The sequence below is a fragment of the Lipomyces oligophaga genome (genome assembly GCF_038497815.1).
Source record: "Lipomyces oligophaga strain CBS 7107 unplaced genomic scaffold V1516scaffold_4, whole genome shotgun sequence".
In the NCBI taxonomy this organism is placed as follows: Eukaryota; Fungi; Ascomycota; class Lipomycetes; order Lipomycetales; family Lipomycetaceae; genus Lipomyces; species [Lipomyces] oligophaga.
In genome coordinates this window covers 796,571-815,134 of record NW_027117788.1, presented here as the reverse complement: position 1 = coordinate 815,134, position 18,564 = coordinate 796,571, and the positions used below count along the sequence as shown (strand labels likewise).

The 18,564-nt window shown below is 43.7% G+C and overlaps 9 protein-coding genes across 9 annotated transcripts; 4 read left to right on the top strand and 5 right to left on the bottom strand.

Moving 5' to 3' along the window:
- Positions 1-42: 42 nt before the first annotated feature.
- V1516DRAFT_691187 (uncharacterized protein) lies at positions 43-1,289 on the top strand. The gene is made up of 3 exons (XM_066923847.1): positions 43-132; positions 189-418; positions 465-1,289. Exons 1-3 carry the CDS (start codon positions 118-120, stop codon positions 1,183-1,185), a joined length of 966 nt encoding a protein of 321 aa, XP_066777440.1. The 5' UTR covers positions 43-117; the 3' UTR covers positions 1,186-1,289.
- V1516DRAFT_623669 (uncharacterized protein) lies at positions 1,275-2,667 on the bottom strand (the record flags this gene model as incomplete). Its single annotated transcript, XM_066919631.1, has 3 exons — positions 1,275-1,387; positions 1,435-1,947; positions 1,995-2,667. 3 exons carry the CDS (start codon positions 2,665-2,667, stop codon positions 1,275-1,277), a joined length of 1,299 nt encoding a protein of 432 aa, XP_066777439.1.
- A 686-nt stretch (positions 2,668-3,353) lies between these two features.
- Positions 3,354-4,652, top strand: V1516DRAFT_343372 (uncharacterized protein). Its single transcript, XM_066918926.1, has 2 exons — positions 3,354-3,503; positions 3,554-4,652. Exon 2 carries the CDS (start codon positions 3,615-3,617, stop codon positions 4,503-4,505), a length of 891 nt encoding a protein of 296 aa, XP_066777438.1. The 5' UTR covers positions 3,354-3,503; positions 3,554-3,614; the 3' UTR covers positions 4,506-4,652.
- A 317-nt stretch (positions 4,653-4,969) lies between these two features.
- V1516DRAFT_624410 (glycine cleavage system P-protein-domain-containing protein) lies at positions 4,970-7,891 on the top strand (the record flags this gene model as incomplete). The annotated part of the gene is made up of 3 exons (XM_066919661.1): positions 4,970-6,215; positions 6,264-7,754; positions 7,833-7,891. The coding sequence occupies 3 exons, from the start codon at positions 4,970-4,972 to the stop codon at positions 7,889-7,891; spliced, it is 2,796 nt and encodes a 931-aa protein (XP_066777437.1).
- On the bottom strand, positions 7,892-8,439 carry V1516DRAFT_343270 (uncharacterized protein). Its single transcript, XM_066918925.1, has one exon. The coding sequence runs from the start codon at positions 8,331-8,333 to the stop codon at positions 8,022-8,024; it is 312 nt and encodes a 103-aa protein (XP_066777436.1). The 5' UTR covers positions 8,334-8,439; the 3' UTR covers positions 7,892-8,021.
- Positions 8,440-8,546: 107 nt separating this feature from the next.
- V1516DRAFT_624855 (kinase-like domain-containing protein) lies at positions 8,547-10,880 on the bottom strand (the record flags this gene model as incomplete). Its single annotated transcript, XM_066919682.1, has 2 exons — positions 8,547-10,590; positions 10,648-10,880. 2 exons carry the CDS (start codon positions 10,878-10,880, stop codon positions 8,547-8,549), a joined length of 2,277 nt encoding a protein of 758 aa, XP_066777435.1.
- Positions 10,881-12,144: 1,264 nt separating this feature from the next.
- On the top strand, positions 12,145-13,704 carry V1516DRAFT_664359 (uncharacterized protein; the record flags this gene model as incomplete). The annotated part of the gene is made up of 1 exon (XM_066920585.1): positions 12,145-13,704. The coding sequence occupies one exon, from the start codon at positions 12,145-12,147 to the stop codon at positions 13,702-13,704; it is 1,560 nt and encodes a 519-aa protein (XP_066777434.1).
- Positions 13,664-15,054, bottom strand: V1516DRAFT_675268 (uncharacterized protein). The gene is made up of 2 exons (XM_066922225.1): positions 15,001-15,054; positions 13,664-14,945 (listed from the first exon to the last, which is right to left on the bottom strand). Exon 2 carries the CDS (start codon positions 14,818-14,820, stop codon positions 13,732-13,734), a length of 1,089 nt encoding a protein of 362 aa, XP_066777433.1. The 5' UTR covers positions 14,821-14,945; positions 15,001-15,054; the 3' UTR covers positions 13,664-13,731.
- An 89-nt stretch (positions 15,055-15,143) lies between these two features.
- On the bottom strand, positions 15,144-17,235 carry V1516DRAFT_675265 (nucleotide-diphospho-sugar transferase). The gene is made up of 4 exons (XM_066922224.1): positions 16,658-17,235; positions 15,979-16,527; positions 15,582-15,925; positions 15,144-15,533 (listed from the first exon to the last, which is right to left on the bottom strand). The coding sequence occupies exons 1-4, from the start codon at positions 16,746-16,748 to the stop codon at positions 15,447-15,449; spliced, it is 1,071 nt and encodes a 356-aa protein (XP_066777432.1). The 5' UTR covers positions 16,749-17,235; the 3' UTR covers positions 15,144-15,446.
- Positions 17,236-18,564: the final 1,329 nt, after the last annotated feature.

Here is an 18,564-nt window from a genome sequence, read left to right as displayed (position 1 = left end):
TCCTTCTGACTACTGCTGTCAGTGGAGCTAAGTATAGAGGCTATTTCTCAGGTAAATTAACCGACGACCATAACCAGCAAAAGCAAGATCAAGTAGTGTTAATTTGAATTACTTATAATGTGGCCATTTAAGGTATTTGTATTACATACTAAGCATCTATTCTCAAAGAATCTGCTGACTCTCAATAGCCTCGGGCGCTCTCTCCTTCGTCATATGAGAAGGCACTTAGCAGACTTGACCAGCGAATAAAGAAATCTCAGGTGCTATTGCGTAAACTACGACTATCGCAAAGAAGATTTGTCGGTTTGGCTACTTTATACCCCGTATTACTATACTTCGCGTTCTTGACTTACACGGTGATTGCTCGAAGATACCATGATTTATATTATCTTTCTTGCTGCCTTGGAGCTCCAGGAGTGTAAGTTGTCACCTAGCTGACAATTAGACAATACTCATGCTATTAGAATATTTTTGATCCGACGAATGATCACTGTAATATATGCCTCAATGATCCGGCATGAAGAAGCTCGATTGGATTATCTACGTGAAGATCAAAAATCCAAGATACAGGAATTGAAGAATCGAATGAAATATGATACGACCAAAGAATTAATTGACAGATTTGGTGCAGCTACTGAGGATCATACCGAAGAAGTTTTTGATAAATCTCCTCGAGGAAGATCACTGTTGATTGAGCCTGAACAGTCTGTATCAGAACAGGAAGTAAACAGATATGCAGCGGACGATCGGTTCACTTTTGATCCTTATGAATACAGACGAGAACATAAATGGTATGACAGGTTTATTGATCTGGTCCTCGGTGAAGATGAATTGAGTGCCAGGAATCGATATGCACTGATTTGTCGGAGTTGCTTTGCGCATAACGGACTCGCTCCTCCAGGGTCCGAACCAGATGAGGTCAAATACATTTGTCCTAGGTGTGGAGCTGTGAATCCGAATACTAATTTGAATTCGCACTCTAAATCTGATGAAAGGACAGATAATCCTCAGGAAGTAGGAACAATCGAAGACGAAGAAGTTCAATCAGGTGATGAGAACGATGTGTCTTTTGTATTGGAACCGGAATCTTCTAAAAAGCGTCTCGCTCGACGAGCCAAAGGGAAACCAATAGGTACCGACTCCTCCATGGATGAAGGTATCAGCAGTAGTGTTAAAGTAATGTGAAATTATGGTCTACATATTACCTCTGAATTATTTTTGATATTATGTGTATATATGCCTTCATTAGCAAAACTATATCATGCTCAATAAAACTATGTAGATGTAGCAGGTTCTACAGAAATATAGTGCAAGTAAGCACTAAGAGTTTTAATTCCATTGATGTAATTGCTCATATCAAGCTTCTCATTAATGGAGTGAGCACCATCTGGAGCAAGTTAGTGAATTATATTCAAATAAAAAAATAATTCTTACCGTCTCCTCGTCCCATTGGCAGTAAAATGACATTTCGTTTCAGTTCCTCCTCAAATGTCAAAGTGATCGGAATTGATCCACCCTCTCGAGTGTAGTCAGGATCAACACCCCAAACTGATTTAGTAGCTTTTTTTGCTGCTTCGTAATTCCAGTGCGACGGATCGGAAACCCACCACATACCATCATGGAGTAGCTTGACTTCCATCTTATTCTTGGAATTAAGCTTAGCCCATTCATCGTTAATATACTTAAATACAAGCGCATCAAGCTCTCTTGGAGTCATGTTCGGCACAGTCCGAATTGAAAATTTACCGCTGACTTTTGCCGGAATGACAGTCTTTGCTCCAGCTGCTGAAAATGCACCCTCGACGCCATGGAGGGAAAGAGTTGGGTAACGCCATCTCGCCATAAGAGAAGGTTTCACATCATCGTGCAAATTTGTCTGTGAACCAGTGGCATCAAATAGATCCTGCATGCTGTACTTAATAGAATCATAAAGCTTTGCTTCATCGTCTACCAAAGTTAGAGTAAATATATAGTCGCATTAACTGCATATTTACCTGTTAGAGGTGCAACAAGATCCATAACACCTGGAATCAAAATTTCACCCTGGGGGGAGACAAGCTTTGACAAGATATGGGTGAGGTCGATCAAAGGCTCGGAAACCATTCCGCCAAATATTCCAGAGTGTAAGTCTGCAGATGGACCGGAGACTGTAATTGAGTAGTAGCTGCAACCACGGACACCGTAGGTAAGAACAGGATGGGTCGTACCGAGCCAGTAGTTGTCGCAGATGCAAGTAGCATCCACATCCTTAAAATACTTGTCCTTTTCGGCCTTGACAAGATCCTCTAAGCCATCACTACCGTATTCTTCCATGCCCTCGAAGCACATAACAAGATTAACCGGAAATTCAATGCCTGCTTTCTTGTGGGCTTCTAGTACGTTGACCCAGCCAATAACAGGACCTTTATCGTCAGTAGATCCACGACCAATCAATTTGTCATCCTTCTCAATCAATTTGAAAGGCTCTGTATCCCATCCATCTTCAACCAAAGCAGGCTGAACGTCATAATGCCCGTAAACGAGAATAGTACGCTTTTCGGGGTCATTGCCAAACTTTCCTAAGATGATCGGTGGCAGATCGACTTCTGTACCTTCCTGCTTTCCGAGATAACGAAGCTCGATCTCAACACCAAGAGCCTTTAACTCGGAAGCAAGAAAGCTCGACATCTGAGTAATCGTGTTTTAGTACGAAATTATTAGGACTTCGAATCTTTCCCAGATAGATACCTACCTCGACGACTTTAGGACGAAGTGATAGATCGGAGGACACCGAAGGAATAGCGACAGCCTTTGATAAGCCTTTTGAAGATCAATATCAACTAGTAGCTTCAAGTAAAGAATTAATACATACGAGATACAAACTCGGGCTTCAGCGTTTCAATTCTACTTCTGGTTAGTAGATTATTCAGATACTAACAGTGCTGAGACTCACGCTTTAAACAACGGAGGCAAAGATGCTTCGACGGCAGCCATTGTACGCAGTGTAAAATTAGCGGATTGGATAAAAGGACTGGAGTTATTGATAGATCGCGAATGGTGTTTGATAGAGCGAACTGACGAGTCTTTATGCCCGAAAATCTGAGAAGTAGAGATAACGGAGAGACATGATCGAGAGAGCCGCCGCAAACACGAAATGGACATAAAGGCAACCTGGGCAAACGAGTCAGAGAAGATACTCAGAGAGGATGATGACAATTGGATAAGCAACGTTCAAAATATAAAGTATTTTATATACACTAACTACGCAGATCGACAACAAACTTTCGAGAGATTACATAAACACGAGCCATTTGATAATTGTAGCACTGCACACCGAACAGCGAGGTCGTGCGGCCAATAGAGTACCGAGATATGCAAAGAGAAAAGTACAGCTCTAATGCCAATTACAACTATAAGCATGTCTAACTTTTCCAATCTTGAAAAAAATCGGATTCCAAATTAAGCACAATTACATATACACTAAATCGCTATGTTTACGTAATCATCATTGCTTACATAGAGAGGTATTAGTTCCTAGCCTAGCGCTCACATATCCCAGTGGCTGACTTCTCAGTATATTCAACTTGCTGTTGATTGCCTTTAGGTTTTCGATAGACGGAGAAAAAAGGCAAGCAATGGTTGTACAAGGTCTTACAGAGGAGCAGACTGCTCAATTTGAGCGCGACGGATACCTGCTACTACCGGGGGAGCTTTCGCCCGAGCAAGTCAACAAGTTGTTCTGTGAGACAAGCGAGCTGCTCGAACAATTCGATATCTCGACTCATCCTATGACGAAATTTTCTACAGACGAGAAAGCACATATCGGTGATACTTATTTTTTGGAATCTTCAGATAAAGTGCGTTTTTTTTTTGAACAAGGCGCCTTCGACCCACAAGGCAATCTTGTTCGGCCGAAGAGCAAAGCTATCAACAAGATTGGTCACGCATTGCACAATCTCAACGACGATTTTAAGGCTGTTACAGTAAATGATCGGAATCGCTCGATTGCCCAATCTATAGGATTCAGAGATCCTTTAGTGTTGCAGAGTATGATCATTTGCAAGCAGCCAGAGATCGGAGGCCAGGTTCCTAGTCATCAGGACTCGGTGTTTTTGTACACAGACCCTCCCAGTGCTGTTGGTTTTTGGTACGCTTTGGAAGATTGCACGGCCGAGAATGGGGCCCTTTCATTTGTACCTGGTTCACACAAATGGGCTAAAATCGCGAAACGTATGATCCGAGTAGATGGTCTTAAGCAGGGGACAGGATTCATTTCGATTGAAGGCGTTGAAGAGCCTCGCGAACCGGCGGAGGAGGAATTCATCATGCCTGCATGTCCTGCGGGCACTTTGGTTCTTATTCACGGTTCTCTTCTGCATAAGTCCGAAACTAATAAGTCATTGAAGTCACGATACGCCTACACTTTCCATATGATCGAAGGCGGAAACAAATATGACAACCTCAATTGGCTCCAAATTCCACCTACTGAAGAAGGTGGGGCAAACTTTACACATCTATATGCCTGACCATGTTTTATAAGTCTCAGTCTATGTTTATCTGATGACCAGGATATAATCCTGTTCACCCACTCCCAAATACATCCTCTCTCTATTTATGCTCCCTAGCTCTCTCCAAGTCTTCTCCCAATCTACGAGCCGCACTCGTTCCACGCGCGTTTGCCATTGTAATTCTCCGCACTCATTTTTGTTTGTTCTGATCTTCTTCTGTCTGTATTGGTTCACTCAAACAGGTATTAATTCGCAAATAGGGCGACTAGCACCGAAAGTCGTGGAAACTTGTGTACTAGTTAGATTTGAAAATGCGAGTGACCATTTTTTGGATCCCGCTGTCGGTCAACGGACTCGCCCGTTGCCAGATCAGGAACAAGACTCACTTCGTTCGAAGTATTCGCTGGTCGAGTATATTTGCTGCACCAGACACGTTTGCTCGTCGACACATTGGTGCTTTTAATCATGATGATACAGACTATATGCTTTCGTTTCTAGGGTATTCGTCCATGGACCACTTTGTATCAGACGTCATTCCTTCTAATATCCTGGTTCGCCGTCCACTCAGTATCGAGCCCATCGCTGGATTTTCGGAGTGTGAGTTGACTGCTCGTCTACGTTCGATTGCAAACAAGAATACTATATTACGTTCATATATAGGTGCAGGATATTATGGCACTATTGTTCCGCCAGTGATCCAGCGTAATATCCTTGAATGTCCTGAGTGGTATACTTCTTATACGCCATATCAACCTGAAATATCTCAAGGTCGTTTGGAGTCGCTTTTAAACTTTCAGACAATGGTTACCGATTTGACGGGAATGAGTATCGCGAATGCTTCCCTTCTTGACGAAGCTACTGCTGCTGCTGAAGCCATGCTACTCAGTTTCAACTCGGCTCGCGGAAAAAAGAAAACTTTCTATGTTGATCCCAGTCTGCATCCTCAGACTATTGCATGCATACGCTCTAGAGCATCTCCATTTAATATTAATATTGTTTATGATCTACCTGATATCGATGAAGACTTGTTTGGCGGAGTTGCGCAATATCCCGCCACAAATGGATCTTTGATCGATTATTCTGTACTCTCCAATAGGATTCATTCTGCTGGTGGATTATTCTCGATGGCATCTGATTTACTGGCTCTCTGTATTTTAAAGCCTCCTTCTGAATTTGGTGCAGACATTGTATTTGGATCGGCTCAGCGATTTGGTGTACCGATGGGATATGGTGGTCCACACGCCGCATTCTTTGCTGCTTCAGATAAACTTAAGCGTAAGATACCAGGCCGATTAGTTGGAATAAGCAAAGATAGGTTAGGCAATAATGCGTTTCGACTGGCACTGCAAACACGGGAGCAGCATATTCGAAGAGAGAAGGCTACAAGTAATATATGTACGGCACAAGCGTTGCTAGCAAATATGGCTGCAATGTATGCCATCTATCATGGACCAACTGGTCTTCAAAATATTGCAAATCGAGTTCATTCATTGACATCGATTCTCGCCAGTGTTCTTATAAAACTTGGATTCCCAGTTATCAACCCAACTTGGTTTGATACTTTGACTGTTAGCGTAGCTGATTCCAGAGAAGTCGTTGCACATGCAGTGGCCAAGTTTGGAATAAACCTGCGTCAGATTGACCGTCACCATGTATCTATTTCTATTGACGAAACTGTTTCCAAGCAGGACTTACTGGATCTTGCTTCTATCTTTGCAACACTTCCCGGTTCAGTTGGTCATTCCAGGATAGATCTTGATACACTAGAGGATGCAGCTCTTCAACTAGGGATTTCGGCAACTCATCCTGCGATTGTACCAAGCGTGTTTTCTAGATCAGGCAATATTCTCGAGTATGAAGTGTTCACTAGCCATCATACTGAGACAGAGATGCTACGCTATGTGCATCATCTTCAATCAAAAGATCTTTCGCTTGCTAACAGTATGATTCCTCTAGGGAGCTGCACAATGAAATTGAACGCTACTACTCAAATGATACCGATTTCGTGGCCAGAATTTAGTTCGCTTCATCCCTTTGCGCCCAGGGATCAAGCCCGAGGATATATGGAGTTGATTGGCGAACTGGAAACCGACTTAGCTGATATCACAGGTTTTGCTGCGACATCCTTGCAACCGAATTCCGGTGCTCAAGGTGAATATGCTGGGCTGCGAGTCATTCGAGCCTATTTTGAAGCTAAAGGAGAGTCCCATAGAAATATTTGTTTGATACCTGTGTCTGCGCATGGAACAAATCCTGCATCTGCCGCAATGGCAGGCATGAAGGTTGTTGCAGTGAAGTGTACTGCGCAAGGAGAATTAGATCTTACCGATCTAAAGCAGAAGGCAAATCGTTATAGTTCCGAGCTAGCTGCGATGATGGTCACCTATCCCTCAACATTTGGAATTTTTGAGCCGAAAGTACGGGAAGCTATTGATATAGTGCATGCCAGTGGAGGACAAGTTTATATGGATGGTGCAAATATGAACGCGCAAATCGGATTAACTTCACCCGGAGACTTGGGAGCAGATGTGTGTCATTTGAATTTGCACAAAACGTTTTGTATTCCTCATGGAGGAGGAGGTCCTGGAGTAGGTCCCATTTGTGTGCGGCAGCATCTGGTTCCGTACTTACCAAGCCATCCTATCATTCCTGCTGTGGACTCTGCATATGCGATAGAACCAGTTGCGGCGGCTCCGTGGGGATCTGCCAGTATTTTGGCGATTTCATGGGCATATATCAAGTTAATGGGTGCTCAAGGTATTACTCGATCAACTGAATACGCACTTTTGAATGCAAACTATATGGCCAATCGACTTAGGGAACATTATCCGATTCTCTACACAGATGGTGGGCGGCGCTGTGCGCATGAGTTTATTGTCGACTTGCGTGATCTACATGATTCCGCAGGAATTGAGGCCATCGATGTCGCGAAGCGTCTGCAGGATTACGGTTTTCATGCGCCCACAATGTCTTGGCCTGTCTCAGGCACGCTGATGGTTGAGCCAACCGAGAGTGAGTCACTATCAGAGCTAGACCGATTCTGTGATGCGATGATAGCGATTAAAGCAGAAATTGATGAAATCGTCGATGGCAAGCAACCCCGCGTCAATAACTTGTTGAAAAATGCACCACATTCGATGAAAGATTTACTCCAATCTGATGATGAAGCGTGGAAGTCAAGACCGTACACAAGACAACGCGCGGCATATCCCTTGGAGTATTTGAATGGTCACAAGTTTTGGCCTTCTGTCACGCGAGTAGATGATAGTAAGTAGCTATGCTCCATCCCTCTTTATAAGCAGTCTTTAAAGTTGTCATTCTAACCAATTTCACCCAACTACATAGCTTACGGAGACCTTAATTTATTCTGTACTTGTGAGCCAATTTCTCTCCAAGATGAGTAATCGATATGTTCTCTCATAAAATAAGGTCAGATACAATTATCAGAAATTAGTCTAGAATGAAGTATATAATACAAAATCAATAGCAAAAAGAGAGCAAGACCATTACAAAAGCCGCTGTATGAACTCAGCTCTACAAAATAGATAACCAAAAGATAGGTGTAGATACAACAATTGGAAAGCCCAAACATAAAGCAAAATCGATGTAAAAATATGAGCAACTGAAGAAAATTCCAATCTGACGTCTCCTCCGCGTAGTTAAGTACATCCATGAGTAATTAAAATAAAAATACAAGATTGTAAAGTACACTAGCTGCAGGTACAAATAAACTAAATAAGTAAAATAAGAAATAAGAAAATCTAACTCCAAAATGTAAATCATGAATACAAAACAACCACATACAAATCGTCGACAACAAGCGAGGAGATGAAGATGAATTGCCATAGTGTTACCATCAACAAATCAAAACGTCTAGCCAAAGCAGAATCTTCATCTAAGTATATAATAACAATAATGAAATATAATATATATAATAACATGTAATGATAATTATATATATATCTAATGAATCGAAAAAAAAATTAAAACGCCTTAAACTAATGCACCAAAAACACGCAAATCGCAAATTAGTGGCAATCGAATAAATTAAAGCCTCTCTCAATGACTTCGCGCTTCGGAGGCCCAGCCAAGAATACCAATCCCCGGTCCTCCAACTTCTCGGTCGATATGAACGTCTTCCAGTCCAGGCGCGTCTTTAAGCCACTCATGATTCAGCATGCCTCCAGCATCAGCTCGTTTCTCTGGATTCAAGTCAAGCATAGGCAACATGAACTCGGAGATGCACTGAGATGATACAGCATCGCAATGATACTTATCATGCAAAACATCCTGCAAAGTCCACGGCCTTAGCTTATGAATATGCCGTAATTCACCCTTGCGATTAAACAGTTCCATGCTCCATTTGCCACTCATGGCAATGTGCCGCGGAAATCTGCCCAAAAGTTCTATTATCTGAGCAATATGATCATCATCCTTTGAATATTTACTTCCATTCTGAGGATCAAACAAATAATCACCAGTAATCAGCTCGAACACCATACAAGCCATCGACCATACATCAGCCGACGCACCCCACCGTGATCCCAATATGACTTCAGGCGATCGGTACTGCCGCGTCTGTATATCATTCGAGAAATGATGTGAAACCCAGCAGGCATTACCAAGATCTGCAATCTTCACAGAGATTAAATCAGATAATTGCGCCAATGGTGAGCCAACTATGGAGCCTCGAGAATTCGTGGAAGAAATTGAAACTGATGAAGATGCAGATGTTTTGGAGTCTTTAGATAACGAAATTGTCGACATCCCATCTTGAAGGGCCTCGGCAGACCTCTTATCTGAGCCATCAGCATTCTCAGTGGGAAAATAAGAGCCAGGCTCTGTAGTAGACTGTAAGTTGGAAGATGACTTAACTATCGGAGACATCACAAGACTGTCGAAATAAGAGCCACCATTAAACGAGACTGCTAGAGGAGAAGGGAGAGGCTGGGATCCAGTGATCAAAGTCTGTCTTCGCGATCGACGGCCAACTCGATCCCGGTTAGGATCTGCGTTGGCATGATTACTATGATGCCTTCGCTCTCGCTCCTTCTGCTTATTTGCTTCCTCTTGCTCGACGATACGGACAATCTCTTCGACATCACCAATATCAACAAGAACATTCTCAGGCTTAAGATCGGTATGAATGATTCCACATTCACGGTGAAGATAGTCCAGAGCCAGAAGAACTTGCTTTGTTATCTGCTTAACTAAGCTCATTGGGATACCGCGATGATGAAACCGTCGAATAAGTCCTAATAAATTTTCACCTAAAACTTCGAAAACCATACACATATGAATTCCATGAGGACCCTTATGCTCAAAGGAATCTAGCAGAGAGACAACATGAGCACGGCCGGGATGATTGGGATTTGCTCTAACGATTACTTCAAGCAGTTTAATCTCATCAACGGCTGCCTCCGTGTAATGTTTTGCCGATCGGACGATCTTCAAAGCAACGTGTCGATTCGTTTCAGCATCTCGAGCTAACCAGACAGTGGAAAAATGGCCCCAGCCAAGCTTTCGAACAATAGTGTATCGGCCATTTTTGAATGTCTCACCAATCGCAACAGGATGATAACCACCTTCACAATAATCCTCAACGGCTTCCTCATCGTTATTGGACGATTCCGCTGACGCCGAGGAAACTGTCGAGGAAGTAGACATATCGCGATTCATCGGAGCTTCAGAGGATGAAACAGATTTGGACATAACTTCATCGTATGTGATCACTTCCTCTTCTTCATCTTCTGCGGCGGCGGTTGATGCGGACGCTGATGCTGCGGCGGTAAGCGAAGCTGTGAGGGAAGAGTAAGCAATTGGGACTGATTGTGAAGTAGAAGGCTGGGCGGCGCTATCGCCTGGGGACTCGCTTTGCAGAGGCCGGATACTGGGTCTTCCAAATTGTGTTTGGAGCAATGAGGGTGTGCTGGCGGACGAAGAAGAGGATGAAGAATTGGATAATTGAGCGGATGAGAAAGGGAGTGGAGGTGCAGGCTCGAGAGAGGCTGCCGGTTGAGGAAGCGTAATATCGGCCGACACAGTTCTCGGAGTTTGCAACTGCGACGGCGAAGACATTTTTTCTGAAGAGGCTAGTATCGAACTAAAAAAGCAATTAGAACTGAAGTTTAAAGATTTGTCCACAGGATGAATATCTTACCGGAGTCTCTGAGGTGCCGGAGATGGGTCGCAATACTCGCCCGGACCTACGTTATCGCAATTGGGCGCGGTTTGAATTGCAGCGGATGCCGAATGGGCTGAGACAGAAACTGATGCAATAGAAAATGAGGAAGGAAGAAAAGTGTGCTGTTGCAGTTGTGGTCTAGCAAGTGACCTGCGAGGCGGGGAGGGCGGCGGAGGCGCTGGAGCAGAAGAAGACGAGGCTGTTGCCATGGGCGAACTGCTACTAGATCAAATAGAAGGAACTGAGAAAGAAAGTCGACCGAGAGCAAAAATAGGCAAAATCAAAAAAGATTATACCAACAAAGAAAGGAAAGAAACGAAGATAGGACGAGGGAAAATGGTGGAACAAAATTGATGAAGTCGGTTGCGAGATAGAACGGAGCCGGGACACTAATGCAGCGATGGTTCGATCGTCCGTGACAGCAGAGGAGAGCGGAAAAAGCTGTCAAAGAAAAGAGTAACAGGGAGGTTGTAGAAGAAAAGCAATTGCTTAGGAGAACAAAATATTGTTAACGAAAATAGAATGAGAAAAGCTCGACGAGACACCTGAAATGCTAGAAGGCAAGAAGGCCAAAACGTGCGAGAGAGGAAAGAGAAGAGATAGGAAAGAGAGAAAAGACCGGCAGAATACGGCCTAGATGAGAGTTGTGGCTGGTGCTGGCTGATGGTAGACACTTTTTATTGCGTGTAGCGATGTCTACCACTACGACTGTGGCTCTGTCCATGTGGCGGCCGCGGGGCGTCGACCCGCAATGGACTGCTGGGTAGCGGTGAACGGAACGGCAGAGCGACGACATATAGCCCAATCTGGTCCGCAATATTGGATAATCGAAAAAAAAACACGCTATTTTACACAGGCATCTGTTCAGATCGTCTTGATATTCCTTATTTGACTATTTTATCGTATTCATAGCTCTTAAAAGCTCCCTGAATGGACAATGAGGGCTTCATAACGAGACTGATTATGACGATATCGAAGTCTCCTCACCACGGCTTCTCTTCCGCATTCGGCACTTTCAACTCTATCGTTAGGTCTTTCTATGATGTAATTTCTCCGCGTCTGCACGCTTGATGGATTTCAAATTTGTGGAGTTGTCGACAGACGCATCCCCAACTTGACTAATGTGCTGTTCCAGAAGCTTTGTCGTTCAAATCGGCAAACTGGCCGTGTCTAGACAAGAGCTATCCATCTAGGGCTCTCCTAATTTATTTGGCAGCACCTTTCGTCAGGCTCTTCTACTTGCCCTCACCTCTATCCATGTTCTTCATCAACTGCCTCTGGAGAATCACATGACTGCGGCTCAGATCCCGAAGGCGTTGCCAATTAGTGGACCATTATTTTTTTTTGGCTGGGAGAAGAGCGAGCGAAAAACAGTTGCTGCGCGGACGGACACTGAAAGAAAGAACGCGATATGGACGTGCGATGTTAAGGACTCTCGTGCGGTGATTTGAGATTAGAAAGAACAGACCCCCAATGCAGAAACTACCGTCATTTCTGGATTTCGTCACCTCGAATCGCATTGTTATCTCGCCGTTTGTTCGGATAGCTTTCGATTCCGTGCGTGGCTACCACGTTCTTCTGCATGCGCGAGCACCGAGCGATATTGACGATTCCAGACTAGCAGGCACGAGTAGACGCGAGATTCCGGCAAACTTCCCTCTGGTTAGCATCCCCAAGGAGGCCCTTTTATCCGCGTCCTCGTCGTCGATATGCAATGTTCTTCCTGAGGACGAGATCACATCCACGGCGGGTTTGATCTTAGCGTTCATGATTGAGCGTGCGCTAGGCTCCCAGTCGCCATGGGCTGCCTATATCAATCTGATGCCGTTGTGCGAAGCGTCTTGTGTTCGGTACTGGCCTAAGGAGATGCTTGACGGTCTCGAAGGTTCTGATGTCTTGGATATTTTCCGAGCCGCCGAGAGCGCTCTCGAAGATATGTATAGATCAATAGTCATGCCTTTTTTTGTCAAGAACGAGCTTGTCATTCGGCAACTTCTCGGTCATGTGGAGTCCAGAACATCAGAATGGGATGATCTTATATCATATGATACTTTCACTGGCGCAGCGTCTGTAGTTGCAGCCCGTTGCTTTGAGATAGACTCGTTCATTGGATTTGCTTTGTGTCCCGTTGCCGATCTGTTTAATCACTCAGACAGAGAGCAAGTCCACTTCGAAAGTCTGTACGAAGTGTGTGAATATTGTGGAGCATCAAATGGATGTGAACATGAGTCGGCTAAACTTCTGCAAACTCTGATTGAATCTTCGGAAACTGGATCTCCCGACACGGCTGAACAGAGTGATTCCGAAACTGATAAATCTATGCCAGACCTCTCGGATAGTGGTAGTGATTCTGGATCAGATTCTGGATCAGACATGTCATCATCAAATCCCGATTCTAATGATTCATGTGAAATTGTTACAAATGAAGCAATTAAATTACCGAAAATGTCAATATTTGAGGGCAAAGAGATCTACAATTCTTATGGCCCGCTGTCGAACGCACATCTGCTTGTAAAATATGGCTTTGCTTTACGAGGCAATGTCAATAACTATTTACTTCTCGACCGACAAGTGCGGCAATGCTACCGCAAATATAACATATTGTGGAATTCAACGGATTCTACAACAGATTTGCAAAACCCTGTTGAGCTCAAAGTTGATTACTGTGGCAGGGTGAATGTCCATCTTTGGGATCGCATTGCGCAGCTTGCACAGATATTGGTCAAAGAACCAATTCCGAGTCACAAGTCTCTTCAGCGTTTCAACATTAAACCGAATACAGTAAAAAGAACACGGATAAATATAACGATTGTCAAGCTAATTCTAGAGATTCTTCACGATCGAGAAATAAGGTACACTGATCCGGATGTATCGTCTATCTTTTACGAGTATCTTATCCAGGATCTACCGACGACAGCAGATTCAACCGCCATTCAAAAACAGTTTACGGCAATTATTTTTGCAGACGAAAAGCAAATGCTTGAACGAGCGATCAATCGATGTAAAATATTTCTGGGACCAGATAATCTCTAAATCTATTTGGATATTATACATGCATTATTAATAATATTTTCCTTTCAGCTCCTCAGAGTATTTCCAGCCAATATATCCCACGGGGGATTTATTTGTATAAAATGTTGATCTGTCATAAGGGACCAGCTCCATTCTCTCCTTAAATTTAGCGACAAGGTCCGGATTAGACGTGTAATATCTCCCAATTCCCACGAGCGTGTTCGGATGACTGGCGGTATATTCTCGAGCCGAATCCTGGGTAAATCCGCCGGCGGCGATCCAGATGCCTTTCCAGAGTTCACGGTAAGGCTCTGAAGAATCACCTTCTTCTGGAATCTGGTCATTATTGCCCGCTGTCCTAGGCTCAACCATATGGACATATGCCAGACCGGGGAACCTAAGTTGAAGCTGAGAGATGAAATACGAGAAGGTCGGCCAAGGATCTTTCATTCTCATTGCCTGAACTTTCGAAAACGGAGACAATCTGATAGCGACTCTGTCTGCTCCAATAGCTTCGACGCATTTTGCGACCACCTCAAGTCCAAATTTTGCACGGTTTTCGATTGACCCCCCGTACTCGTCAGTTCGAAGATTCGTTACGTCTTGTAGGAACTGATCGACCAAGTAGCCATGGGCACCATGGATTTCGATACCATCAAAACCAGCTTTGATTGCGTTGGCGGCTGCGACGCCGTACTCGTCGACCATTTCATGAATTTCTGCTATAGTCAACGAACGAGGCTTCGGCCGCTCGGGCATCTGGACATCAGAAGCACTGTAGACGTCGGGTAGCTTTGTTCCTACGTTAACCCGGCCCAGATTCCAGACTTGATCAAAAATGAACCCGCCCTTTGCATGCACCGCGTCGGTTACCTTTTTCCAACCGGCAATTTGCTTCTCGGTGAATATTCCAGGAGCGTTTGGCCACCCACCACCACGACTACTGACATCCGTCGCCTCCGCAATTAATAACGTCCCTGGAACAAGACATCGCTCAGAGTAATATTCCGGCGCAAGCTCTTCGTTCGGAGTCCCGTCATCGTCTGCACGATATCGTGTGATCGGAGGGAACACTATCCGGTGTCGTAGCTCCATACGCCCTACCTTAATCGGTGTAAATAAAACTTCCTCCGCCATTATTCCGTTGTTTCGATGTCCAATTGGATTAATAGATAGTTCTTCGTCGTCTGGGAAATGTCGAAAATTTCCTTATCTTCTTACTGACTCCATTCCCGCGCCTCACGCTTAGTTCTGGACCCTAACTAGTTGAGTTTAGGACTAAAGAGACTGTAACTAGTCGAAATTTGCATTTCAAACCTCAATTGCTTGACTTTCGTTTTAGTCGTCTATTTCGAAGGACCTTTTCTGCTTTATTATTTATCATAATTCTTCTTCGTCTGAATTTCACCGATTTCCATTCTCAAGCTTGCTTATCAAATTCGGATAATCACGTGATAAAAATTGCATTTGGCACAAACTACGTTCTAGGTTTTAATAGAGTCCAGCTTCGTGAGTCTTAGTAGGCAGTTCGAAGTTTAAATTGCTATTAGATATAGAATATAGAAATACCGAAATGGCATTTCACACTGAAATAATATACATAGCTATACAACTCGAACTTGACATCACTAAATTAATACAGCTCAAGTAAATTAACGATAGATCTATTTTACAGCATAAACGAACCATTATCTCATCCCTTTGTTTCGTTCGTTCATATAATATCAGAGCACAGAATTACCGATACCCTGGAATACACACTTTCATCCCAATAATGGCAGCTCGTTTTCATATCCGTAAAAACTCAGCATTTCCCGACAAACCATCGAATACCATTCTGAAGGTTCCCACTGAACGAAGTTAGAAAATATGAACTAAACAGAAAATATTAAAAGTACCTCGTTGCATCCTTTTCGACAATGATCTTTTGGACTCGGCATAGGTTTCTTGGTAGTGAAATGCACAATCACTGCTTCCGGCCAGAAATTGTCCCATACACGACGGAAATGCTGGTACATGACAATATTGAAATTATACTTGTACGGTAATCCGTGGAACCTGAATTTGAAGTATTGATTCAAGAACGCCTGATCTGCGTCATTAGGCTTATGCATACGGGGGTCGGAGACTGCAGTGACCATCGATCGGAACTCTTCAATCGAGGGCCGGAACGTAATGACACCAGAATTGAATCGAGTGTCGGTCAAGATATCCCACCAAACATCTGGAGAACCAGCAATTTCTAGAACCGAGTTAATAAACGTGGTGAGACAAGCAAATATAACAAATACCCACCACCTGGCTGATCAAAAAGTTCTGATATGGAACCTTTACATAGCGTATCAGCATCGATGAATACGATCCGATCGTACTGCGTATACGACCATAAGTAGAGCTTATTGAGATTATATCTGTGGTACGGTCTTATGGCGTTCTTATTGACGCCCTCGAAATCAAGGTCATGTTCATTCATAATTTTCCAACCAACCCGTTCTAATCTTGTAATATTCTGTGGAGTGACTGCCTCCTTTCCTTCGGTTCGCACCAGCAGAATCAGATCGACATCAAGTGCCTCAAAATCGTTGTATTTCTGCAAACTATAAGCCAACATCATCGCGTACTGTGAGAACCGCGCAGTCATCACAGACGATGCCACTGCATAACGACGGCCACGCACAAGTGTGCTGTTGATTAATGGTATCGGTTCTTCGACAGAGACTTTGGCTGACGCTGTTTTCACGCTGGCTGAGCTAGGAGGATGTGCCAAGGAATCTGTTGTGTTGTTTGCCAGTTTCGCACGAATATGTGGAGGATACCATGCAGGCACTGATTTGCTTAGATGATCTGTAGCGAATTAATAGATTAGCAAATCGTCAAGACGGAAGAAAATCTGAGCAAAACTCGACACAACGAGAATGCCAGATGACAGGACGCAAGACGCAGCACGCTGGACGCCAATGCAGAGCAAACTTACTCTGGTAAGAAGAGAAAGACAATGCCGCGATGGCCACGGTGCCAATTAAAAGACAAATGAGAAGGACGAGCCTTCTTTTACTTGCGGCCATCAAGGTTGTAGTCAGAAAGACCTTGGATATCCGGAAAACAAAGGACAAAAGCAGCAGAAATTATGCTAGGATAAACAGGAGGAAAGATGGGAGAATTGCAAAACTCGCGAATTCAGGGTGGTGCCAACATAAACCTAGCGGGCGGCTGCGGGAGAGGGGGAAGCAAAAACAGGGTCCGTAAAGGAGTACCACCTGCTAGACGAAGTTCTTTATTTGTACCAGTGGCGGATGAAATTACTATTTTGTGATATAAACCAATTTCTCCAGTCTGCTATTACAGCTTGAACCTATTAGATAAGTATCACATGGAACTGGCCCACTTTGTGTGCTGCATCTGCCGACACCGTCCCCGGAGCCGCAATTCTTGTCTAAGAGATTATGTAATCGTACTTAGCGGAAGCTGTGCGGGCAGATATTTATGGGTATTCTCGGCTCTCTACGGCCTTTTGAACTTAGCGAGCTCAATAGCAATATTACTGGTATTAATTTCATATGTAATAGATGAGTCGGATGAGAGTACAACGGAAAGAAGTTTACATTGTGTCTGATTCTGATACTTGCTTCAGCGCGCTGGAAACGGCAACAGAATACCAGACACACCAATTCCACTACAACCCGCCGGGATGGAGTCCCTTGCCACACTCACCCACTCTTTGGCGGGAATCGGCTGCAGATTCGGAATTCGGCGCCGCGATGAGCATCGGCTTGATGATGACAATATAAAATTGGTAGTGGTCTCTTTTCGCTAGATTCGATGTCATCAGATCTGCTTTTATGTTTTTCCTTTTAGAGATCTAGCTGCTTGCGTCGACCATAGATGTAATCCCTGGAAGCATTCCAGTTATCCGCCAGCTTGGAAGCCCTAAGCGTCTTGTAGTCTTTCAGACCTAAAAAATAATTTTTACTGAGTCAGAAATACGCAGCAGGCTAGCCAGTAATGATGAATTGGCTGGTTGATTGGTTGCTGCAAATGCAATTACGATCGAATCGATGACGCCAATTCATTAGCTTACGTTAACTTTTATTACGACGGCAGATGTTGGGCAGCGAAGGTGCGCCGGTGTCGATACCTCTGTTCCCTCTGTATCAGATCGTCCGCACTCACTGAGTTGTAAAAGCTTCTCTGAACGCTATGTTTCTCGTCGGTCAAGAAAAATAGCGATTTTTCGATAATGATATAATATTAATAACAACAATAACAACTTGACTCGTTATTATTGCTCTTATACTAGCAGTATTTGTTCAGTGTTGGTAGAGGTTTTTCTTCCTCAGTTTACCATAAACTAGTAAACTTGTAGACCAGGCCTTATACTCCACGATTTATATCTTACGTCATTTGCATTCATAGCGCTTCCACATCGGCCTCCCTGTAGACTGGACAAATTTTGAGACTATTGGAATCCTAATCGGTATAGGGGATGAGCAGACTCGGATTAGAACCAATCAGCACGCCACGGGAGACTTTAGACATAGTCTCCTGCGGGTGATCAAACTTACCATGTTAGTTCGCTACCCCTTTGGCCCTTTTGGCTCAGCTTGTAATTTAGGCAAAGACAACGGAATTGATTATCCTAAATATTTATTATTAGTTCATTGTTATATAAAAAGTGATGGTTTAAGATATTTAAGATTAAAAAGTTGATATAAGTAAAGCAAATATTATTGCTATTGGCCAAAGAAAGAGCAGCTAGTGGTTTGAAGGGTAAAATCTGACATATCAGATTACTTCTCAGATACTGCTTGTACTATCATGCACCTTTACACAGTTGCATCTGTTGCATTTATTATTTACTTGTTCAGATCTACTCTAACTTTC

Coding starts and splice junctions, on each gene's coding strand:
- V1516DRAFT_691187 (XM_066923847.1), top strand. Junction 419..464: donor TGCCTTGGAGCTCCAGGAGT/GTAAGTTGTCAC, acceptor TCATGCTATTAG/AATATTTTTGATCCGACGAA.
- V1516DRAFT_343372 (XM_066918926.1), top strand. CDS start 3,615: ATGGTTGTACAAGGTCTTACAGAGGAGCAGACTGCTCAATTTGAGCGC.
- V1516DRAFT_343270 (XM_066918925.1), bottom strand. CDS start 8,333: ATGGCAATTCATCTTCATCTCCTCGCTTGTTGTCGACGATTTGTATGT.
- V1516DRAFT_675268 (XM_066922225.1), bottom strand. CDS start 14,820: ATGGCGGAGGAAGTTTTATTTACACCGATTAAGGTAGGGCGTATGGAG.
- V1516DRAFT_675265 (XM_066922224.1), bottom strand. CDS start 16,748: ATGGCCGCAAGTAAAAGAAGGCTCGTCCTTCTCATTTGTCTTTTAATT. Junction 16,528..16,657: donor GTCTTTCTCTTCTTACCAGA/GTAAGTTTGCTC, acceptor AATTCGCTACAG/ATCATCTAAGCAAATCAGTG. Junction 15,926..15,978: donor ACTTTTTGATCAGCCAGGTG/GTGGGTATTTGT, acceptor ACTCGGTTCTAG/AAATTGCTGGTTCTCCAGAT.